The sequence below is a fragment of the Numida meleagris genome, chromosome 4 (genome assembly GCF_002078875.1).
Source record: "Numida meleagris isolate 19003 breed g44 Domestic line chromosome 4, NumMel1.0, whole genome shotgun sequence".
Classification (NCBI taxonomy): Eukaryota; Metazoa; Chordata; class Aves; order Galliformes; family Numididae; genus Numida; species Numida meleagris.
The window spans coordinates 35,156,800-35,182,567 of NC_034412.1; the positions used below are offsets into that span (position 1 = coordinate 35,156,800).

At 35.9% G+C, this 25,768-nt stretch overlaps 1 protein-coding gene and 1 long non-coding RNA gene across 10 annotated transcripts in view; one reads left to right on the forward strand and one right to left on the reverse strand.

The window, feature by feature from the left end:
- The window catches only part of LOC110398223, a 9,505-nt gene extending 3,150 nt beyond the window's left edge, over positions 1–6,355 (reverse strand). The window contains exons 1-3 of one of the 2 annotated variants that reach the window (XR_002438268.1): positions 3,064–6,355; positions 829–1,164; positions 44–129 (exon numbers count right to left, since the gene is read on the reverse strand). This is a non-coding gene — a long non-coding RNA (uncharacterized LOC110398223). Of the gene's footprint in view, positions 1–43; positions 130–828 lie in introns of both variants that reach the window. The other variant, XR_002438267.1, reaches the window with a different exon arrangement.
- IL15 (interleukin 15) overlaps positions 1–25,768 on the forward strand; it is a 64,065-nt gene that overhangs the window by 29,845 nt on the left and 8,452 nt on the right. For 7 of the 8 annotated variants that reach the window (XM_021395686.1, XM_021395685.1, XM_021395687.1 and 4 more), the window contains 5 exons: positions 14,955–15,064; positions 16,272–16,353; positions 16,824–16,865; positions 18,482–18,625; positions 19,514–21,828. In XM_021395686.1, the coding sequence (XP_021251361.1) occupies positions 14,955–15,064; positions 16,272–16,353; positions 16,824–16,865; positions 18,482–18,625; positions 19,514–19,690 (555 nt within the window). In that variant the 3' untranslated portion in view covers positions 19,691–21,828. Of the gene's footprint in view, positions 1–14,954; positions 15,065–16,271; positions 16,354–16,823; positions 16,866–18,481; positions 18,626–19,513; positions 21,829–25,768 lie in introns of those variants that run through there. The other variant, XM_021395690.1, reaches the window with a different exon arrangement.

The window sequence follows — 25,768 nt, forward strand, 5'->3', positions numbered from 1 at the left end:
CCCTTTCCCCTCCCCCTTCCCCTTCCCAAATGTGTTGTGATACCTGTTCCTTATTCAGTTGAATCCATTTATCTACTGAAGAACTCAGTTCATGCAACTCTTGACTTCTGCTGTTCAGGATACACAGTTCTGTGAAGCACATGTCAATACCATTGAGAGTGCAGACTTTTCAGTTTCCACCATTGTCTCCCATTTCCCTCTTCACCCTCAGTATATAGAGCACCATCTTTTGTTAACACAATCAACTTTAGGTCTGTAACTAGAAAACAACTGAAATGCTTTTTTATTCAGCTAATACATGCCCATAGTTTAATAATGTTTCATATGCAGTATTTTGTTACATCTTTGTAATTATCTAGCCTTTTGTAAACTAAATTTACTCTACTGTACTGCAAGACTACCAAGGTTGTTTAAGAGATGAAAGCCTTCAAAAGAGCTCCAGGGATATTCACTCCCTTGTTTTGCCTCAGAGTCATTTTTAAGACAAATATTAACCATGTAATTATTCAGTGCAAGAAATAAAATTTGTCAAAGTTCAAAAAAGAAAGAAATTAGAAGTGAGCATGGAAATTAGTTTGCAACATCTCTATGAACACTTGAGCATTTCTATGACTTACTACACGTTTTTAATTATATCATCTTGGGAAGTGACATAGTTAGGCTATAACAAGGTGGATATACTATGTGACAAACTTCCAAGAAAACCTAGAGAGATGCAGGGAAATGTTGTTCTATTTCCTTTCTGAACAAGCTGCCTGTTGGAGATATGCCTCTAAGTTACAGGTTTCCTCCAGTGCTAGGGTAGGTTGCAGTCTTGCCTTGTTTTACCTTTACTCCAGGATCTCCAGTCCTTCTGCCAACTCAGTAGCCTAAGCCTGAATCATGTATTTTTCTGCAAAGGTGAATGAAGATGTGCTCGCTCTACAAGCTCTCCAGATCATGGAAGGAACAAAGGAAAAAATCAAGGAACAAACATTCCAAACCAGATTACAACTTTTATCACAGTTGCCAAGTAGAAATTGATTTAAGACTGTTATTTTCGGTTTCCTAGTTCCTGAGTGAGGATAATAAAATCTCTTCCACTGAGGAGCATTTCCAATTTCAGAACAGACAAATTTATATAGAAAGATTAATACTCCTTTTCTCACTTGCTCAGTTCACCATCTGTGAAAAGAAGACAGAAGCCTACATGAAAAAAAGTGACATGCATAGGACACTGTCAGAAAACAGTACTTAGAAACATAAGAACATGCCAAAACATCAGCTGGAACAACTGCGGAAATAGGTGGTCCTTTTCAGGACTATTTCAGTTAAAACTCCAGCCTAGAAAAACTCTCCAGACTAAAATTAATGACACATGCTGACAGCAGGTGTGCATATTTCTCCACTCAGGCCACAAGACAATGAATCACTGGCAACCCCACCTCTTTTCACACTTCTTGTCTTTCTACACATATGGCAAGGACAGCAGAGTGAAATACTGTCCTTAGAAGTAGTGTAGACTTACTAAAACCTGTGGCCTTAGTACTTGCAGGTAGGCATACTATATTGGCACTGCTGCATTTGATGAAGCTAGGAGATTCATTGCAAGTAAAACAAACAAGCACAGCTTTGGGAAAACTGCTGAAGCTTCCTCCTGTTTTTTTTTCCATTCATTTTGTACTCATGTGCCTGGCTTTTCTCACTTATGCTTAGCTCCTGCAGACCCAAAGAGGACAAGGGAAAGCAGGTGGGAAATGTAGAAAAATCTGCATTTGATAAATCACATCAGAGATGGTTACACAGAATGTTTGGGTTTTTTTCACCAAAAAAAACTTCAAAACCAATAATATCCTGCTGAGATTCTGATTTGCAGTGTACTGCTATCAAATTAGATTGTTGAAAAAAATTTACCCAGACCCAAAACAAGATAGCAAACAGCTTGATAGATCTCATAGCTCTATAACATCTATAGATACTCTTAGATAATGTTAAGATTTTAGTGAACCAGTCCAATGTTCATTTTCTGCAGAAGTTGAAACAAAAGCTTATCACAGTGTACTCCTTTATTCCATTTTTATAGTAAAATTTGAAGAAAATGCAGGGAAAATATCTCCCTGATTCTGGGAGAAATTTTCACTGAAAACTTTATCTCAGAAACATCCTCATCCTTTTTCAGTGTAAAATTTTGCAAGACATGATGAAGCATTTCAGGTCTAGTACTCTTGAATGATGAGACAGACAGAGAAAGACTCTGGCCTAACAGTGCTGTTCTATGAGGGGGACAGGCTTATTTTTCTCTATGCTATTAATAATTGTTATCTTGGCTGGTGTTATCTAACAGTACCTGAATGTATTATAAACATATAGTGATACAAAAGAAAGGTCTAGAGCATGTACATTTACTGATAACAATTATTGTTCAAGTACCTATGTGACTTTTTTTTTGCAAGAGAATATTTGTGAAACTTTTCCAACGTTCTACAATGTTCTACTTGTAAAACAGTTCCTTCTTTCTTCCTTTTTTCCCTCTTTTCTGTTAAAGAACAAAAAACGTCACTCATCTCCTGCCTTTCTGTAACTGAAAACATCTCTCAGATTCATGAGATTATATGAATGCCTGTGGATTATTTTGCATAATTTAAATGACAAATTAATATTTCAGGTCTCATTTTAAACTGCGTGTGACTACAAGATAAATGGGTCACAGTGAGAATGAAGTGATTTTCTAGTAGATTTCATCTAGTTGAAAACAAATGACTTGACAATAATGCAAATTTATGTGCTGTGCATACGTGACAATTTTAAACAAGAAACTGAGCGAGGTACTGCACTGAACGTTGACTAATGAATAAATATCGAAGAGGTCAACTCAAGTTCTGTGTTACACTTAGTGAAAGCGAGTTTTCAACGCAAACATGACACAACAAGATGGAGGACTAGTAGCTATCCTCTGTTATTTTACGGATTTTGTGTTGGGGACCTAAAGGCCCCTGACTGAATGGAACAAAGTAGTCTGACTGTTTTAAGGGAAGTGATATTTGTGGCTGTACCTACAAATGTTGTTTTGTAGAGAGAGCTGACCTTGGTAGTTTATCTTGTTTCTGCAAAGACTTGTTTTGCAAGCAGGTGTTCCACTTGGGCTCTGTATCATGCATTGGCCATGCGGGTATGGTGTGCAAGTGGAAAAAGTCCTGTAGACCCTGGGGAGAAAAAAAGCAGGAGAGGCTGTGGTGGGAGAGAGAGGTAAAGTGCACCTTGAAGCAGGGGACGCCCTGCTGGCACTACCTATCGAATCCACTGCTAGCATGTTCCTTCTCTCTCCTTTCGGCGGTTTGCCATCTCTCAAGGGTCAGTAAGACTGCACTAGCTTAGGGAGTTTCTGCTTACTGCTTATTAGGATTATCTATAATGGTTGCCCATGTATGTGTGAGTGTGTGTACGTTGAATAAATCTCGTAACCCTCTGCTGCTCTGAGTGCATAGTTTGCTTGCCTCTGCTCCTGAGACATCCTGTCTCTCAGATCGAAATGAACCCTGAAACAGATCTGAAGGCTTTTACCAGGACCTACACGAACAGCTCAGTGCTTATACTACATCAAAAGTATGGTAGCATCCTAGAACTCAGACAGAATGGTTTATCACAAAGCAATTTAAGTCACTCATTTCACCCTGACTTAAATATTAAGGAGCAACAAGAACTTTGTTTTAATTCAGGGTTCTTAATTTTTATTTCTACTTATATATCTCCATTACTTTCTTAAGAAAAGGTCCACATTATCACTAAAATACATTTTCAAATCAAAGAAATCTTTATATTAAACATACTGAAAACATATATTTCTTAAGCAGTTTTGTAAGTTATACGCTCAGAATCTTAATTTTTGTCCTAGAAGATTATGAACGATGACTTTTCTTGTTTGATAGTTCTTGTTTTGTATTTTGCTTAAAACTTTTGTCAGTATCTGTTCTGAAGATATGAGAACATAAGTAACACACTGTAAGAGTATTTGAATCATGTCTTGCATGAATTAAATGAATACCTAAAGTAATTCTGAGACAGAAGAAAAAAGTAGCACTCTCAAAGTAGTTCATTATTCAATAGGACAAACAGATATTATCACCCCTACCGTAAGTTCAGGTCTATGAGATGTGACTTTTCTCTGGGCCATGAAGAATTCTTTAGGTATTTGTCTCGGGGTCCAAAATAAGTAATGGCACATTTTCCCAGGTATGTAGAATTATTAAATTTTTTACTCACAATTTACAACTAAGAGAGAAGAAACTTTGTTTACTTTACTTTCCAAATAGGTTGCTCAGCTTTGATAAAGCTATTTCAGATGATGAAAATGTTCTCACAGTGCCTTGTAAACTGAAGCAAAAATAAATTAGTGTGAAACCACAAAGAAACAAAATACATATTTTTGGGTAGAGTAAATATCAGCATTTGTTGCACTCTAATGACTGAAAATAATATGTATGTTTACTCAAAGTAGTGACATTATGACTTTCAGAAAGCTCAAACTGACCTTGACAAAAAGAAAGATATGTTCCCTTAGATTATACATGCTTTTATAAAGCAGTACTCTTCAGAAAATTATAATATGAAGAAACTTAAAGTAACATTTTGCATTTTTAAATTACTTAAAATCTTCTATTATGTTTAGAACGTAACACTGCCTGTCAAAATTTGAAACGTAAGCTAAAATTAAGGATAATGAACTGCTAGTTAAAATTCTAAAAATCCATTACAAAGAAAATATTTATCTATATTGATGAACAATAGTGAAGTGCTAGGGAAGTTATAAAGAAGAACATACTAGCCTTAAATCTGATACTTAAATCTGCGTATTTGGTTGGAGATTGAAGAGTCTGTCAGGCAAATATCAGTACACTCTTCTCTTGGTATTTACAACTGGCTGCAGTTGGAGAGAGTAGGTCTAGAGGATCTCTCTGCAAATGTAGAGCCTGCTCCGCTTTTCCTAAATCCTGTGTGCTTCTCTAATTCTTATTACATATCCCTACTTCGTAAGCTATGTACTGCTCGGACAACAGGAGGGACTAATAAAGAGTATTATGTTGGCTGTTCCATATTTCCTAATACAGGATCTCCTGCAGCCCTCTGGGAATATAGAGCCTGTATAAGGAATTTTAATATAACACGGATCTATGTTTTTAATAAGTTGACTCCTGCACACCTCGTACTTTAATGCTGTACACTTTCATACTCTATAGACAGCCGATAACAAAGAACAGTAAGATCAGTCAGGCCCTGAAAGCAAAAGGTAGGAAGTCCAGTGGGGAAAAAAAGTGGAGATAGCAATTTGTAGACACAGTTTCTAAGTGTAAAACAAGTAACAGTGTTAAATCTGCCCTAATCAATTTGCAAGAAAGACTCTGTGAAATTGCACATGGCAGCAGTAGAGGGAATGGACAGTGTGCTTTAGAAAAATCTAACAAACTTTGGAAAAACACAAAAAAGAAAGTTCTATCCTCACCATTCTTTCTTGGTAAGTTGTTCCAGATGTTCTGCCATTTGTAAAGAGCTATTAACTTCATATCCTAGCCCTTTATGAAATTAATTTATCTGCTCATACAAGGGATGTTTATAAGGTATTTACTGTTTCAGTTTCTATAGTAATATGTATACACAGTAAGAGATACTGAAGGTATTTGTCTTACACCTTTTGCTATGGCTTGATTTTTCTCCTCTTAGTGTTGTCTTTGGATTCACTGCTGAGGCGCTACTGGTGATAACCATAGTGGAAGTTGAGCTTTACAATTCATTGTTTGGTTTGATTTCTGGGACTGGTGCTGAACATGTTCCTGTGGAAGTGCTGAAAACTGTGTGTGCATTCTCCGAAAAAAGGTGTTTATTTCAATAGTTCAGGAGTTCAACTTCTGAAGAAGAGAAATGGAGGAAAAACCAGTGAGCTTAATTAGAGGTGTACATGTCCTTGATTTTACAGAGGACTATGCCATTATGCTGCTACACTGATTATCCAGTTTGCACGTCATGGAGGGCAGTATAAAGCACAGTGAAATAGCACAATGTTGTCTACAACCTTGAAAACAAGTGTCTGGATTGATGACAACTTCTGGTTTTGGTTTGGGAGTAGCTGTGATCTTTGAGAGTTGCAAAAATGAGCAGGTGTGATGGTTCTGACTTGGCATCATTGTAATACAAACACGATTTTTTCTGACTTTGTTCTGAGTCCTTCCAGTGTGTAAAATGGCACTCAACACAATCATGAAAACATTACAAAACCAAGACTGCGTAGGTGGACAGAGTTGACTAGCTCCTTGGCCTCTTGAGGTCCTGTCAACGGTTTACGGGCGTTAGGCCCGGTTCCGTGACAAAGGGGACGGGGGACCCAAGGGCCCACGTCCCGGGAAAAGGGGAAAGGGGAAAAGGGTAGGGAGATGGCCCTGAGAGCAAAGAACAGCGGCAACAATCTGAGGAGAAACAAACTAATTTACTAAATAAAATATCGGAATGCAAAACAACACACTATAGTACAATATAATTACAATTTAAGCTGATAAATCCAACACAGAGAGAGAGAATGTCCCAAAATCAAGGTAGGCCTTACTCTACTACCGACGATAAGACGGCTGGAGAGCGAGGTGCTGCCAAGACGAGAGACGGCGGAAAAAAGGGACGAGGTCTCGTGATCTGCAAGTTTTTATACTGCGAGCTTTTATCTTTTCCCTCCGGCTGGAAATGGTAACAGAGGAGCAAAGTACCGTGGGGACTGTAGTAGTCCTTCTCTTCTGAGGAACAGGTACATTCACTACATGATGTTATGATGTGGAGTACCAATAACCGAAAATCATAAAACCATGACAGGTCCCACACTGAAATGTCTAGAGATTTATTACTGAATAGCATGAACTACATAGAAAGGAATCATAAAACTCCAGCATAAAGCTAAGAGTTAAGGCCTTCAAACATTTACTCAATGAATTTTTGGAAGACAGGTCCCAGCTTGGGACTCATTTGAGAAAATTCATGTGTATTTTCCTTACCACTTTCATTTTAGTTGCATTCTGCCTGGTGTCTCTGAGTGCAGTACGCATGATGCACGTTTGGCCTTACGGCCAGAAGATTGTACATGAATGGTGACTTCTACATTTGATTCTAGCTACACCAACCATGAGGACCCTAAATTTGAGTGAATTTCTTCAAAAATGAAACCTAATTAGCTGTTCTTACAAGGACAACAAAGTAAATTAGCCTGCAATATCTTGTTTATATTCAGGACAAATAAATATCTTTCTTTGAAAGTAAGCATACAGTAAGTAGTCCTGAGGGGAGAAGCAAAGAAAAGCCTATATAAGACAGCAGGACCACACTATCTTCAAAAAAAGTGAGCATTTGTTCAGGCAAGCAGAATGACACAAGGTTGTTATTTAAATTTTTTTTTTTTTTAAAGAAAGACTCTGACTTTGAGGCAGACCAAACACTGTATTAGCACTTGCTGAGAATGGCATAGAACTCATTTCTATCTTTACCATCCAAAAGTGATGGAAAAGAGCAGATTGAAAAAAAGACTATGGGAAAATATTATTTTCAACTTATCCTCCTCTTATGTCCTCTCACAAGCACATTTACTAGGCCAGTTACATGCGGCTGAATTTGCTGGCCGTTTATTTCAGTGGGAACTGCTGAAGGCACCTGGAGTACTGCATCCAGATGTGGAGTCCTCAGCACAGGAGAGCCATAGACCTGTTGGAGGACATCCAGAGGAAGGCCACAAAAATGATCGAAGGGATGGAACACCTTCCCTACAAGAGCAGGCTGAGAGAACTGGGGCTGCTGAGCCTGGGGAGGAGAAAGCTCTGGGGAGACCTGATAGCAGCTTTTCAGTATCTACAGGGGGACTATAAGAAAGAAGACAGACTCTTCAGCAGGGTCTGTTGTGATAGGACAAGGCAAAGTGGTTTCAAACTAATAGAGGAGAGATTTAAATTGAATATAAGGAAGCAGTTTTTTACAGTAAGGTTAGTGAAGCACTGGAACAGGTTGCCCAGAGAGGTGGTGGAAGCCCTGTCCTTAGAAACATTCAAGGTCAGGCTGGACGGGGCTCTGAGCAACCTGACGTAGCTGTAGGTGCCCCTGTTCATTGCAGGAGAGTTGGACTAGATGGCATTTAAGGGTCCCCTCCAACGCAGATTATTCTGTGATTCTATGATTATTGTGTAAATTATATATACATATTTTTATTTAACAGAATTGACAGACTTTGAAATATAGTCATAGGTTAAACTTAGAATGTGTATTTCACGTTACCATTTACCTTGTGTCTTATATGAGCCTTACAGAAACATACATTATCAGTTACTAGGGCCAACATCTTGCTACTTTCGGCTCAACACATCATATATTAAATCAATGAAGTAAGCAGCCCAAGAATGGAGACCTGTAATTTTATCCGAGTTTACTCCTTTCTAATACTACTCTTTCACAGATATTTACGATATAAAGGCAACCAGTGATTTATTTGTGCTTTGCAGGACTGTCATTATTTTATATACAACTGATTTTAACATTCTTTTATCAATCTCTTTCTAAAAACACTTTTGTTTTAATGAGCATGCTGGCTAGTAGACTCACCTTAACCTATACAAAAAAAAATCCAAGTTTTCAAGATGAGAGTTGGACAGCTCATCTTGAAATATTATGAATAATTATAACTACATTTTGTCTTTTTTTTTTTAGGAGCAATAGTACAGAATAATATAGCATTGCTTCAGCTCTTCCTACTTTGCACAAGCATCCTCTTTCATTCCTGTATATATTCTGGGCTTGGCTGCAAAGAAATGAAGAAAACTCATCATTCATTCAAATTTAAGGAACCTCAAGTAACGATAACTACTGCATTATATCGCATCTCCATTAACAAAGTGGTTTAGTGTGCAATTTCATAATTTGTGACATTATATGTTCAAAATTTATGTAAGAAAGGGAGATTTCTGAAGCACATGCTGGAGTTTTTTTTTTCAGTAATCAACTTTCCTGTATGCTAATGCAAGAAACAGAGGATGATTTTTCCATTGTTGTAAGTCCTCCTGGTATGTTATCTGGAAGTGATTTAGATCAGTCTAAAGCAGAAATCATTTCCTTTCTGCATTTGTTTGCCTTTGCTATGCAGAAATATGAAACAAATCTGTAACAGACATATTTTGTTATTTCTTTGATTCCTGATACTGATTTATTCTGCCTACTGATCTATTCTTCTCAGAATAATGTTTTTCCAAATTCTCAGCAACCCTGGAAATGGAAATAACTTTACTGGTTTCAATAGACAATGGACACACATTAAAATTTCATTCTTCTCTTTAAAGATCAGAAGTGTAGGAAAATAGTAAAATATTTCCAGCTAGATCCTGCTTGCTTGTTTTGAGAATCCAGTACATTCTAATAAATAGTATAAGATAGGGTCATAGGTTATAACTTTTTTTATTATTTTAAAATGTCTCAAAATACTGTCTCACTTCACACTTTTGATATTGTAATTGCTATGTTTAATCTATCTATTCCAGGTATATTGCAGATTTTCATTAGTATGTGATATAATTCTCAGTCCCTGAGCTAAGTATTTTGCCAATTCTGAGATACTGTCTAGCAGCTGCTCCTACAATCTCAGGGTTTTCATCTTCTCTCCATCAGTATGACAGCCCTTACACTTTTACTTTTTAAGTTCCTTTGTTTGACACTACTTTTGATTTTAAAATCCTACCCCCTAATGCACAAAATCTTTAATTCTATTTTAGTTCCCTGTTGAATATTCATTGTCATGGCATGAAAATATAACAAAACTATTGACAGGGACTCCCTAGAAGTGTATATAGATGAGTACATATTTTGCTATACAAACTTCAGATCTGCTGGTCCTTTTGTTATTGTTGTTGTTTTGTTCATATCCTTTATGATCTCTTGTGATTCAGCTCCTTACGCAGGAGAGTATATACTGAAAAACATTTACACTGTTTTTTTGCATATTACATCCTGAAGGGGTTTGGAGTTACACTGAGAAATTAGTGAAAGTAGACAATCTAAAATGAAAGCTCTTGATTTACAATAGTAATATTACACTAGAAATGTCTTGCCCTAAAGACTGCTGCACTTGTTTTGGATTTCACTGCTGCTGTGACTGCAAGGCTCTTTGGAGAGGTATACAATCATTCTCTGTGCCAAGGACTAACTTCTTCTCATGCCAACAACTAAGTATAGGATTCATCTTCATAAATGATACAAGCCTCAGGCATCAAGCATGTTTCATGAAAAAAAGGTCAAAGGAAAGATTTAAGTTCTTTCATTTCAAATTCTAATGTTTAAGATATTGAGTGGAATAACAATGATTCTGCGACCTTTTGGCAATGTTTTCAAACAGGCATTGCAAACTTTACTTTGTTGTTTCTTCATCTGGCATATAGGAGAAGGAAATCTTACTGAATGACTATCAAAAACAAATGAACAAGTATTCCAGCAAACCAAGATCCTATCAATGCATAAGATGTGGCAGCTAAGCTCCCACACAGTTGCTTGCTCACTGTTCCCACAGTCAGATGTACAGAGGAGAAAATTGAAAGGACAGAAGTGAGGAAAACTCATAAGCTGAGATAAAGACAGCCTAATAAATGAAAGTGAACAATAACAGTATACCAAAACACTTGCCACCTCCTACCAGTGAATCAATGTCCAGCCAGTTTCCGAGCAATGGCTGTCTTTGAAAAATTCACCTTCTCATACCTCACCCATGCTTTTACCTGAAATTTTTAAAACAGTGATATTATATGGTATTGAATATGTCTTTGGGACTGCTGTCCCATCTGTGTCCCCTCCCTGCCTCTTGAAAATCCCTAGATTATTTGCTGGCAGGGAGGGTAGAGTTAGAAACAGAGAAGGCCTTGACTACGTAAAAAACTGTTCAGCAATAGCTAAAATATTGGTGTATTATCAGCATTATTTTGGTCACAAATTTACAATGCAGCACTGTTCAAGTAACTGTGACAACACTTAAATCCATCTCAAGCAGACCCAGTACAATAGTTTGGGTGTATGGAGTCTGAGAGGAGAAGACTGCTGTCAACATGTTTATATCTCTGAGAGATTCCTGTGAAGGAAAGAGCCGTTGTAGACTGACGATCAGTATTGAAAGAACATGCTCAGATAAAGAACTCATAGGTTCAGGTTCGAAATTCTCTCACTAAGAATTAAAACACTCAGTTCTTTCACAAAAGCATCCTTGTGAGTTCCACAGTTATACAAATATGATAAAAGCAAATGTTAGTAATTTTTTGTGCTGGTATTAGGTTATAAGAACCTGTATTCACTTGTAGCTTCCAAAGGTAATTGACAAAACTTACTCAACTCTCAAGAAGAAAAAATCACAAGAAGGAGCAGGAACGTGTACTTTTCCATCTTGTGCTTTCTTCCCTTGTTTTTACACCTGGGTGCATGCACTTGAGATCACTGAATGTGAAGATCACCTGGAAAATCTGACAGGGCCAATGTAGAGCAATCTAATTTCAGAGGAAAGCAGGCAAGGAGAAAGAACTGCCTTATCTTGCGCTACAGTGATAGCGCTTCCGTGCTCAGATTCTGAAGGGGGTTCTACCTCTGAGAGCAATTCTTTCTTCAGGCCACCATAAAATTGCAACCAACGGGACACTTTTCTTTACAGAGACCAGGCTGAGGGTGCAGATGTTTAGGTCCCAGAAGCCTGCTATTAATATGGTAGAGGATGTTTGACTCAGCAGGAGAATCTTACTTCAGCTGGGTTACAAAATGTCTTCCCTCCTGCTCATTTTCTCGATTGAATGATAAAATTTTTTTATAGTAATAAACTATGGACATGAACAATTAAGAATAGTGGACCATTGTAGATAAAACTAACTTACACAGGAACTAAATTTTTCTAATTATAATTATCACATTTCAAGGATTCACAAAGAAATTTACAAGCAACACTTAATCAAGGAATTCAGATATGTGGTAGGTAAGCTAAGTCATATAATTTTAGCTTCCAGTAATTTCCTTTGCATGTAATTTAAATATTGTATAGAGCTATGAATATTTTCTTTTGACTAGCTTAAATTTTTTTCATGACAGCCAAAATGGCAAAATCAGCAGCTGACTCAGTCTTGTTAAGTTTTGTCATTTGCTTAAGTTTCTTTCTTTAAAAGAGAAAATAGTTCTACTGTGGCTTATAATTTACTTAGTGATAACTGCTTCACTGCAACTTCATGATGAAAAAATTTATTTTTTCCAAAACAGATTATTTCTGTTTATCATAACTCTCAATTGCATCTTATGTAAATAAATAAATAAATATTATTCACTTACAAAGTCTTTAATCCCTACTCCGGTGTTGGAGGTTATCAAGTTACAACCTAGAGGGAAAAAAAATAAATAAATATTTGAATATGAACTGCTTCATCTTCTTTTCAAAGTCCAAAGTTCAATTGTGCATAAAACAAGGGCAAGTATCAGAGGCATGACAAAGCTGATTAATGATTAAACAGTGTGAGGAATGAAATTCTAATGCTAGCATAGGAAAGTTTTAAATTACAACGATGTGTATTCAAAGCAGAAAAACAGTTTTCAAAGTAAGTGAGCTAGCATTCATAAGTTGCTGAATATTATTTTGCATGAAATATTTATGATATTCAAGTGCCCTGAATTGTAGAAACGATGTATTAGGTTATCTACTGGACCTTAAGAACCTCTTTCTCTATAAACAAATGAAATTCGCTAAATTTTACAATTAGTAAAAGTTCTCTCACATAAAAACTAAGTTTATTTTTCAAATAATGAACAATTATTTCTTTACAACATGATGGTTACCTCCTATTTTGAAGAAAAGCAAAGATCAAGACAACTACATTAATCGTTAAGAACACAGTGTTCCATTGTCACCACAGTGAGTAAGTTTTATTTTTTAAAAAAATGAAACAACTGTCAACCTAATGTCAACCCTGGCTCATTACTCACTAGGTAGTGTAACGGATTAGTTTCCTTGAATGGTTTTTCTATGATATAAATTTGATAATGCATTTGGCTTGGAACTCCCTCTCAAATCAGTTTTTAAGGCCCCAGCATATTAATTATGAACCAAAAGCTTGTAAAGCTTTAAAGATCCAACATAATAATGTCTCACATTTTCATTTACAACCTCCATACTTAGTTTGACAAAAACTAGCTTGTAAAATAATCAGAATGTTTACCTATTGCAAAAGATTCATTTTAACTAATTTTGTTAAAATGTATTTTTAAACACAAGAATGTTTTTTTCAGCTGTAGTCAAGAAATCAGATCTTAAATTTCTTTGTTGTTGTACCCACAAATCTTCCATAAGATTATTTCCGAATTTCAGTCGAATTAATATATTTTAAAAAAAACAAAACACCAAAAGAAGATAATTGTTAAGGACTGCCAAATCAAATCAAAATAAATGGAATACACATTAAAGAAAATAAATAAGTTGCTTTGTTTTGTTATTTTGCTATTTTTACAGAAAACGTGACAAACATCAGATCAAAGTGTGGAAAGGTTACAGCCTTTTTGTTGTATTGTAACAAAATTACTCAAGTGTTTTCAACAACAGCAAAGTTGTACGTATTTCTTTGTGAGTCCTGTTTAAAAACATATTTATTGTATTAATACTAAATATTTTGGGTTTAATAGTCATATATTTTAGATTTCCATTTGTTGTGGAAAAACAATAACAGGTTCAGCCTTGTTTTTAGACATACTTTGGTTAAAGGTAACTGAAATAGTTCAGAAGATGGATGAGATATTATTGATCGGGCCATACTGTCATTAGGTGTGAAAATGAATTTACCTTTCACTTACATACTTCTCACATAACAGATTTTGGACAAAAAAGTAATACAAGAATCTGGCATCATTTTCCATTATTGAGTGTGGAAATTTACGTGATGGTGGGGCTACTATATTATCTCTGCAAAATCTTTGGGTTCTGGAAGCAAGACAATTGAAATGTATTTAGAATATTTTCTATTTAAAATGTTAACAAATATTTGTTACAAATGCTCTTCAGAGCTTCCCTGAGACGTAGGCAAGTATTGCTCTCCTAGCTTTGCCAGTAGGTGCTGTAATAACAATTAAATGGCTTTCAGCAAGTTAGTGGCAAACCTGACAATAAAGGATGGATTGACCTTTCACTCAAATATATTTGTTACCACACTGTACTAGCTTTTTTTCTATTATGCTCTCTGATCAATTTTTAAATATGCACTTGTAAATTAGTGTGGATATAAACCACAATGAAAGAAACATAGTTTGATAAGAAATTAAACATTGGACCAAAAGCACATTTGCAGATAATTAACCTACCTCTGTGAAGAAGCCATATATGAGATCAAATTAAAGGGTTTGTGATTCTGGAACAAAAGTTCCCAGGCTGTGTGCAATGAAACAGTTAATGTACAGCTCACACATTCTCATTTCCAGTTGCCAAATTCCAATGAAAGAATTCTTAAATGCTTGAATATAAATATACACTGTATCTAACAATTTAAATATCTATACATGTAAATACAGCACTGGGCATATGTATATCTAGCACATTACATATATGAAGTCATGATGTTGTAGATCATGTTACAATTGCAGGTAATTTATAAAATTTGGGTGGCAAATAGGTAGCCAGAGGAAAAATCTGCGGGAATGAAAATAGAACAAAAGATCTTTAATACTGTCCTTACATTAATGTAGCCTGCAGTGTGAGGAGATAGGAAAACAGGATGAGTGTGTAATTTTATGTTGTTAGATTTTCTATTGTTTCATAAACTGACTACAATCTACAGATCTTTTGGTCTTTCAGTATACACACAACAGGTAGCCTTGCCTTTATTGGATGTCTTGTTGAATTGGTTAAGTCAGTATGAATCAAAATGATGTGAAATAAAATTATGACACCCTATCTTCTTCGTTGTATCTTTCAGAAAACACACCTGAAAATTATATGTCTGCAGTACCACCTATATCTTCTTTTGAACAGCCATTTCTTTTGCCTTTTAAAGAATAAGACTGGACTAACCATCATCTTCCTATGGTAACTACAAAGTTAATATTAATTAGACAGTAAATACAAATGATCTATTTTTACTATTATGGTTGTTATTTGTAATGGCCTCCAGCTACTTTAGAAAGCGGATCCTCTCCTGCCATGTTATGCAGTCCTACAATGCTCCTTAGCCCATAGTCCCTTGCTTTATTCTTTCTCTGATCAAGCTCCGTCCAGTTAATGCACCTCAGCCTTTATCTCCATGATAATCCTCATGTTGTTTGAACTGTTGCATTTGAAGACTTCCATATGCCTTTGCAGTGAAAAAACAAATGTGAACATATTTAAATACGCATGCTGGTTTATGTATATTAGGTGTTTCCTTCCGTTATCGCTCCAGTTTCCTGTCTTAGGAAACTGACCCTGATTCTAGTGCCAACATCCCCTACTTGTTCTCTCCCTGTCAAACCTCTTTACTAAGGTCTAACGTTTCTGCTCCATCTTCCTGGAAGAAAAAATCAGGGGTAAGTGTCCTCTGACTCTTGTTATAGTACCTCTTTTATTTTTCTTTCCCTAATATCTTGTCATTTTTCAGCCTTTGTTTAAGGCCTAAATGGTGAACAGCTGCTTGTTTTATAGTAAATTCCCAAATCAATTTGTTGTCTTTCTTTCCTTACACTGCCTTACACTACTTATAATGCAGCAGTACTGAAAGGGGTCCAAATGAAGGGTTAAAATGGGGACAAACTAAAACTACAGTTCATATGTCCAATAATCTTCCAGAATAGAAAGAAATCTACATTCTATCCTTTAACTCCATGCAAAATTTTAACCAGAGCAGGAGCAATCTTTTCTGTACACAAAAAATTACATATAAATGACATACAATATTTCTACAGGGCTAAAGACAGAAATTTCATAGTAGCAGGAGGAAAAATAATTCAGCATAAGAGATTTAGAAATGTGTTATTTTTGGGATACTTTGAAAGAATTGTAGGTATTTTACAAGAAATAATTGATTCTCTTGCATTATGTCTTATAAAACTTATAAAAAAACAACAACACAAAAAAACCTCATTGTCTGTTTAAACAGTGTGGCACTGTGATTTTACAATTTGTCGAATGTACTTGCCCCACACATTAACATACATGTACGTATTTTTAGTATCTGAATAATTGGTGATTCTTTTTTCAGCATAAACAATGCGTCTATCTACTATTTAGCCCAGTAGTCACTGTTTTTCTTCTGTGCTAGTGCTTATGTACCGAAGACAGAAGCAAATCACTGTAAGTGGTCAGAAGTTCTGAAAGATTTGGAGCAGATCAAGACATCCAAAGTAAGTACAAAAAAAGTCAGTCTTTCATATAATCATAGGAACAGACATAATTAAACATTTGGCACAGTACTCAGCTAAGAGTCAGTGACAAGGAGTATGAAGTAGTATGTTGTTTGTGTAGTCATTTAGGGAATAGAAAGCTAAAGGGAACTGGAGATGAAGCTTTTATTTTTTTTCAGAATTTCTTTAATTGGATAAAGCAAGAAGAAGCCTTTCCTAAAGAAAGGGGCAGAGGGCATGGAAGATAGCTCCTTCTGAAAAAGTACTTGCAGGACTCAATTCTGATGAGCATTCCTCACAATGAAGCCCATCCTGCAGGTTACTAGGTGACTTTCAGATCACTATCTCATTGTTGCCCAGTACCTGGATGAACTGACTTGTTGAACTTGAATCCATTTCTCTAGTATTTGCTTCATTATTTCTAAGTCTGTTAGTTATTGCTCATAATTACAACTCTTGTATTTTTTTAGGACATTGATGTCAGTTTATATACGGCAAACACAGACGAGGATGTAAGTATAATTAAAATTTGACTCAAAGTGGTCTAATATGGTAGTTTCATTTCTTTACTAGCAACCTTTTCCCAAGGTAGACTTGCTGTAATTTGAGAAAAGTTTCAGAAACCAAATCATTTGCCTTGGAAGGCAGAGTTCTGCTAGTTCAATTACTTATGATAAATTATGTAAGCTGGTACTAAATAATTTTACTGAAGTACCTGCTATTAAAATTATTCAGCCAAAAGGGATGATCTAAAATGATCTCATCAAAGCAAACACTGAAAAATAATGTTGATACTCATTTCTAATTTGAGAAAGTGAAAGAGAGACAAAGAAAATACCTCCTAAGATTATTATTTAACACCATGCACTTGAATTCTGTAAGAAAATACTTGAGAAGTGCAGTATGGAAAGGAACTGTCAGTATCTGCCAATGCAATTCTCTGTTTTTACAATTCCTTAACCGATAAACAAATAATACGTAATATCAAGGATTTAGCCTTATAATAGATGGAGATTATGATTTATCCTGCAATGAATACATTATGTTAATTTTTAATATAATTGTTAACTAAGTCATGGTTTCCATAAATTCATTCCTAAAGAGTCTTTTTCATAATCTGTTGTGGAATTCAGTCTTCACACCATGCAGTCCACCAAGAGCATAAATCCAATCAATAACCTACTCCTAGCAGTTACTTTTAGTATATGCCTGGCACAACGTGAGCTGGTTTCATTGCTGTGATGACATGGGCAGTAGCCTGCTCCTGAGACAGCCTCCTCCTGACAGCATAAACATTCACACAATGACTATGCCAAACACGCACAATCCATGATTCCTGTACACAGAGTTAATGAGATTTCCTAGAAATAATGGACTTCTTACATCTGTGCAGAATAGTCTCAGAGTGCATGCAGAATACAGTAACGTTGATGCATTCAGTGGACCTAGCAAGCCTGAGAAAGCAGACTTTGATGTGTCCATGCAGCTAGCCCTGTACACAACAAGAAAAAAACATTGCAGAACATGCATGTTCACACCCACACATCCATTCCCTTCAATGAAATGAGTTAATACACTATGAAGGCTAATTTATTAGCTGGTAATGTCAGAAAGATTTTCTTAAAGTGGAAAGGCTTGATTTGAAAATCAGACAACCTGGGACTTGTTCTTGGTTTTATTGCTGACTTGATAGAAAAAAATGGTACCTCTTTGTTGTTTTTTTTTTTCTTATTTTGTAAAGTAGGGGTAATATCTACTTTTTTTTCTTCTTCTCCATTCTCATTTATTCTAAATAATGATCTCTGAATAGAAGTGTTGGAACTACTGAGAATACTACTTTAATTCCATTACTTTTAATTCTTTCCCATATTCCTATCCTAATTATTATTTTCCTATGTTCTTTGTCAAGACACAGTGTTTCACTTTGTCCTAGGAAACTGGCTGGCCTATAAGTCATATTTTAGCTCTTAGTATATCTTTGCATACATTTACAAGTATTTGAATAGTAAGAACAGATACTAAGTCAGTAAAAATCAACCACTTTCTGGTGAATTATATCCACATTCACTCATCTCATTTTAATCTTAAAACTACTAAAACTTCTTTTTATTTCTTTTTATTTTTCCAGAAAGAATGCCAAGAACCTGTAATGAGGTGTTTTTTCTTAGAGATGAAAGTGATTCTTCATGAATGTAATATCAAAAAATGTAGTAGAACACAGGATGTATTCAACATATGGAAAAATGGAAATGCAAGATTTGAAAGTAACCAGGTAAGTAACAGCAAAAATCTGTGGATAAAATGGAAATCAGAAGTGTTTCTTCATAGAATCTTAGAATCATAGAATTGCTCAGGTTGGAAAGGACCTTCAAGATCATCAAGTCCAACTGCAACCTAACCATATTACTCTAACAGCCCACCACTAAATCATGTCCCCGAGCACCACATCCAAACGGTTTTTGGACACATTCAGGGATGGTGACTCAACCACCTCCCTGGGGAGCCTGTTCCAGTGCTTCACAACCCTTTCAGTAAAGAAGCTTTTCCTGATATCCAACCTAAACCTCCCCTGGTGCAATTTGAGGCCATTTCCCCTTGTCCTGTCACCTGTCACCACTGAGAAGAGACCAGCCCTGCTATTCTGTTTCTCATACATCTGGAAGATGTGAAGTGGAACCTATGAAAGCAGAGGGGAATCAACCAGTAACCCATGCATATAATTCTGAAAAAGTTACACATATGAAAAGGAAAGAGCAGTATTCAGTGATTTTACAAAAAAACTCCCAGGACTCATATCAAAACAAATACTTGCGACTGGGCACACATGCAGATGTTAATGTTTCAATCTGTATATATAAATAATTGTTTGTAACTTCAGTATCTAAACTCAAATGTGTTTAGTCAGAAATAGAGAAGTGTCCTAATTTTCAAAGGGATAGGCCACTTAAACCTCTCTCTGAAGCACTGTACCCTTGAAAGATGATTCTTTTCAGAAATCAAGCCAGGAACAAAACATGAATACCTTGGAAGACCCCAGCAGTGCTTTCTGTAGCAACTGACTGCATTGGAATTATGGACAAAAACAGAATAAAAAGGGTTAGTTTTCTATCAGAACAAATAGACGAAGTATCTTGCTTTACTATTGCGTTTTCTTTTTCAGTTGAATTCCACAACATCAAAAAAATGCAAAGAATGTGAAGAATATGAAGAAAAAAATTTTACAGAATTTATACAGAGTTTTGTAAAGGTTATACAGAAGGAATGCAAAAAATACACTGACCAAAATACACAAGATGGGAACGATGACAGTTCAAGAATCATACCTCAGAGAAATTAGATTATCAGTAACACTGAACTAAAAAGAACTTCACTTCTAGTCCTATTTGCACAGAATAAAAAACAAAGAATAGCAAAATCTCTTGAATGTGTAATGTGTTCAGAACTCAATACGTACAAATGATACCACCGTTGAAGTAAAAATTAAAGGAATTTAACAATTTTTTTCCTGGACTTAAGATATGTTTATTTCCTGGTAAGTCCACTGAAGAAGAAATTGTGTCTAACTTACTAACCATTCGGTGACATTTTAAAAAATGTTCTTAGTACATCCACAGTGGAAACTTCCCTGTAAAAATCAGTTTAGAGCTGACTGAATGGAGTTTTAGAGAAAAGCTTTTGTTATTATAATATAAAATTATCCCATCCTATTAAAGCAACTGGCTATAGTAGTTATTTTTGTTATCTGAAATTTGTCATTTTACCATCTGGGTTCCCAGAAGATCATAGTTCATCTCTTGTTATGTCTGACATGTCTGACAAATATTCCTTGCCATTTTTTTTTTTAAACAAGCTGAGATCAACTTGTCTTACAGGTCTATTTCCTCTCTTGTATCCACTTCACTACAGCTTTCAGGTAAACCCAGCTAGCTTTTACCTAGGACTTCAAAGTCCAAAATCAGAGTATTTGAAGATTTTTTCTTGCCTGTTTTTACCTTTTGTATAAAGGTTGCGTGAGGGTGTTTAAAAAGACCTCTGGTCTTCTCAACAGCAAGTAACACCGAGGTTTGGTTCTGTTGTTCAATGACAAAACACACTTCATTAGTTCATTATTATTATTACCTCTGACACAGACACTTATTCATTATAGTAATTACTACAGTTTCTTCAGCAAATACCAAAAATTCAAATCCAACTTCTAAGCCAAGTGGAGGAGCTTAAATTCCATTGTCTGCATTCAGAAGATGATCAAGTCTCTTCCACACTTGATTAAATTTTTTTTTAAAGTGGTAGAAAGCTTTCCTGTGTGGCAGAATCTGTAACTTTGGTCTTGTGTTGAAATAAGGACTGAGGGAAAGAATCACTTTTTTGACAAGTTGTTAGAAATCATGATAATTATATTTCCACGGTGTCCATATGAGAAGACTGAATGCTGTCACCTGTCATTTGTAATTCTGAAATGTTGTATAGTCTGCTTTCAGCTCTTGCTATGCTAACAGCTTATTTCCTGATTCATAACCATGTCACACTAAGCACTCCCCACAAGAAGCAGTTCTATCTTCCAGGCACCTCCAGTTCTCCATCTTCATTTGATAAATGGCTGAGTCATTCAACTGTACACTTACCAGAGAGAAAGCCTCAACTTCATTAAGGCAACAAATACACTGCTTGTTACTCCCTTATTGTTGAGTTAATCCCAAAAGTCAATCTTCAGCACTTTGAGGAGCACCTTCCATGCAACTTGTACACTAACTAATGAGTAAATTCATAAGCACATCAATATTAGGATTAAACACTGGCAGAGTTATGACAGAAGGAATCTTCAAATCATTTGGCGCTGCAGAACAGCAAGGAAGGAAATGTTCATTATACAGTTTGGCTGAAGCAAGCTGGTTCTATGTTTTAAACTGTTCCTTAAAACAATGGTATACATTTAATGTGATTACATATTACCTGATGTCACATTAATAGGCAAAGTAACGTAACAACTGTAGTTTTGAATCAAGGACATAAAAGGATTTTTCTTATTTTTAGTTTTGAGGGAAGCTTGAGATACAGTCCAGCAGTATTCATGATGGGAGAAACAATATTATTTGGTTTTTGTAAATCATTTACCAGTGGCAAGCATGTTAAACATTATGAACTTGGCTTTCTGAAAGACTGCTGTTAAGTCTGTGACCACTCAGGCTGACAAGATGTTAGCCACTTTCTGTTCAGCATAGGACAAATCTCTTTATTTCACTTCACCTCTGTATGTTCAGATATTCTAGGAATAAAAAAAACCATTTGCCAATCCAGTTCTTTAGTATTTCTCCAGGGGCTTTCCTTTTTCTAAGAACTAAGCTGCCAGCTGGAAGTTTTACTGTGTCCTAAATCCTATCATGGTAAGAAATTATACAATCAGTATAAAGGATGGAATAAATTAAGACCACCTTGGATTGGTGGCGCTTTTTTTTTTTTTTTTGGTGTGGAAATTTATAGACAACCCAGAGAAACAGATTCTGTGTAACTAGGACATGCATGCATCTGATCTGGCTTGTTGAGCAGTAAAACCTAATCTGAGGTCTCTTCTTTCCAAATAAATATTCCAAGGAGGAAGGAGGCATTTCCTCTGCACAAGCTCTAGTCATGTATGTGGCATTTCGAACCTAATGTTTTCCAGCTATTCTTGGTAAATATTAAGAAAAAAATTAATACTGTATTATCCCCAGTTAATCCAACTTAGTTTAGGAAAAAGTGATTTGTGGCAGAGCATTTCTAAGTTTGGAAAGAAAAATAACTCTACCTTTTGACACCACAAGGGAAGAATAATGTTCTTCTGCAAAGTACATAATCCTGTGTTCTTGACTTAATTAGCAATAATTTAAATCTATATTTCTTCTTCTCGACCAAGCATTCAATTCCATATTTTTCTATATATTTTAATAGGATAATGCAAGTAGCATTAGCGCAGGCAAGAAATTCTGTATCTGTCATTGCCTGTTCCTTTGTTTTATCAGAATCTGAAGACAAATATTGGCTTATCTTCAATAGAATATTGCTTCCCGTACCTCCAAATATTTGACCTCCTGTTAGGCAAGACCTTTGCAAATAATATCATAGGAGATGTCTGACAGTCTTCACATTTATATAATGATCATTAGCTTCTTAAAACATATAAGACATTTCAACCAATAATTTGTCTGTCCCAGATTTTCTTTTTAGCTGTTCATCTACACAGCATGATCAATAGATTTCAGTTCAAAGACACAATGAAGTATACAAAGAAGTACGCAAAGAGCTTCTCTGGGAGCAGAGAAGAAACAAATTTGATCCTATGCTCTCTCCGGAGTATACTCATGTGCAGTTTATGAGGAAAAGGGTTAGTTTATGTATTTTGCAATAAGAACAACAGCCTCTCTAAACTGTTCCTTTCCACTATTTTCCTCCAAAACCTACGTATGCTGGAGAAGAATTCTCATCTCCTTGTCAAAAGGCTTACTGAGACCAGTAGCCAACACCTTAAACTTTAATACGTGAAACGACCTTCTGATACCTTGCCCTTTTCTGAATATTGTTATCAGAGGTGATATTTTCTTCTATGAAACAAGCTGGTCAGGAATCATTTGGATTTCTGAAAATGGAGGCAAAAATGTATGAAAACAATAAAGAAGAAAGTATCTGCTCAAATGACTGAGTCATCCGTACCATGGCATAGGCAAATCATTATCTCAAAAGTGAAAACCTTATAGAGAAAGGACGGAAGTTATAACATAAACAGAAGTCAAGAGGATATCTGAGAAATTTCTTGAGAGATAACAGAGGATAAAGAAGCTTATTTTAACCTTAGCATACAAATGAATAACCTATCCTGCTTCTCTTACCTCTGAGTCTGAATCAGATTTTTCAGAAATTATCAACTGGGTAAAAGCTTTAAAGTCTCAGAGAGATGTTTAATGTGGAGGGAAGCATTTGAAGAAATGTCAGGAGTCTAAGGTTTGGGGCATATGTGGAGCAAAGAAATGAACTGATGTGAATGCCTTCATCCTCAACCACTTTATCAGAATCCATTTGTAAAAACAGGCATCCATCAGAACCATCATGACAAGCTGATGAAATTTATAACTTAGACACAGATACTTTTGACTCGTCTCACTAAACTTTTAGCTACATCCTTCTAAGTCTGCAAATCATGACAAAGAAGCCCATTCATTTATAACTGTCATGGTTTTGTGATTTTCGGCTATTGGTATTCCACATCATAACATCATGTAGTGGACATACCTAGTTCTCAGAAGAGAAGGACTACTACAGTCCCCACGGTACTTTGCTCCTTTGTTACCATTTTCCAGCCGGAGGGAAAAGATAGAAGCTCGCAGTATAAAAACTTGCAGATCACGAGACCTCGTCCCTTTTTCCGCCGTCTCTTATCTTGGCAGCACCTCGCTCTCCAGCCGTCTTATCGTCGGTAGTAGAGTAAGGCCTACCTTGATTTTGGGACATTCTCTCTCTCTGTGTTGGATTTATCAGCTTAAATTGTAATTATATTGTATTATAGTGTGTTGTTTTGCATTCCGATATTTTATTTAGTAAATTAGTTTTGTTTCTCCTCAGATTGTTGCCGCTGTTCTTTGCTCTCAGGGCCATCTCCCTACCCTTTTCCCCTTTCCCCTTTTCCCGGGACGTGGGCCCTTGGGTCCCCCGTCCCCTTTGTCACGGAATCGGGCCTAACGCCCGTAAACCGTTGACAATAACAAGGTGTACCATATGTTGAAATCAGAGCCTTCTGTCTTCCTGCATATATACGTGTAGCATTTCAACTGAAAACCATCTTGGTAACTGCAATCTCTTACAACTAAAGGTACTCTAAAACTAACATAACCACCACCACTGACATAACCCCAATAAATTCAGAAATAAAAGAACGCCACAGAGCCATTTCCTTGGCTGAATATCATGTCTATGAATGCTGAGATTAACAAACCTCAAGCTTCTGAGAAGTAAAGAGTATGAACTAAGGAGTATATGCATCCAGACACTGCTTTTAACAGCAACCTGTGCCATGAATTCGCTTGTTTATGAATGATTTAAAAGAAGATATGGCCTTGCCCTTCCAACAGTCAAATGATTTTTTTTGCTTCATGGAAAAAAACATGCTGTACATACTTCTTTTACAGCCCTCTTCTACTTAAGGATGTTACATTTTATTTTCCTCTGATTCAACATGCAGAGATCACTCATTTCCATCCTAACTGCTTCCAATAGCAAGACCATCATAGGTTCTGCAGCTGAAACAGCGCTAAACTTGTGAAATACATGTCCATTCCTTTCTTCTCATGTGCAGCCCCATGCAAGAAAAACATTCACTCTACTCCAGCACAGCATAGTCCTTCCAGACTGTGTCATTTTCCCTCTGCCAAACTGCTTTAATTAAGCTCTCCAACATTCGCAGGAGCTACAGTTGAGACAGTGAATACAGCTTCAGTGCTTGCAGTCAAATTTTTATCTTGTGAAAGCTGTAATGCTGAAGGTTATCTGTGCATTTTTGGTCATCCGTATGAGCTTTGCTGAACCAGGCCTTCCAGAAGGGTACAATTATATCTCCAGGCAATCCTAACTCTGCATCAAGGTTTCCTGTTAATAAACTATAATGGATCGATTAAATCAATTATAAGTTCTGTTATATGTAATAAATCTTACAATTATTTAGTTAGGGAAAAAAAAAAAGCCTGGCAAAAATATTTGATCCTCCAAAAAAGCAAAATAATGTTCACCTTAAAAGGTTTTTAACTCCTTAGATGCTGCCAGAAAGTCTTCCAGATCAGTTTCTGCAGAATATTTAGGACTCTGGGACTCATGCTGGAATTTGAACAGTACAACTGGACAACATTTCTGCTAGGAAAACATGTTTACTTCAATAAATATTCACTCATAACTGTTGCTGCAACCCAAACATATCCAAGAGAGCTCAGAAATCTATTCATGCTAAAGATTCTTATTAGATGTTTCCTGGTTGTAAGCAGAGTTGAAAACAGTTTATAACAGGGAAACATATTTTAACTTTAGAAACAATCTTTTAAACAAGTTACAGCTTTATTTTAAGACTACTGATGTCCTGTAAAAAGTAGGAAACCAACGCCAAAATAAGTGAAATGAAGTAGTTTCCATTTTTCTCCTGTCCTAGGATAAAGCTGTGTGGGGGTACTAGTGCAAACAGTACATCCATTGCACTCTCAGGCTTTCTCAAGACTTTAGGGAAATTTAGTGTTTTTGTTTCGTATTCCAGAAAAATTACTGTAATTTTCAACTTTCACTATCTAAACAAATTACCAACATAAAGCAAGTCTGAAATGGCCCTGTAAATTAACCCTGCAAAATCAGCTCAAATTTAAAAATCTTGGATATATCAAAATTGACTAAGAATGTTCCAAAAGACATT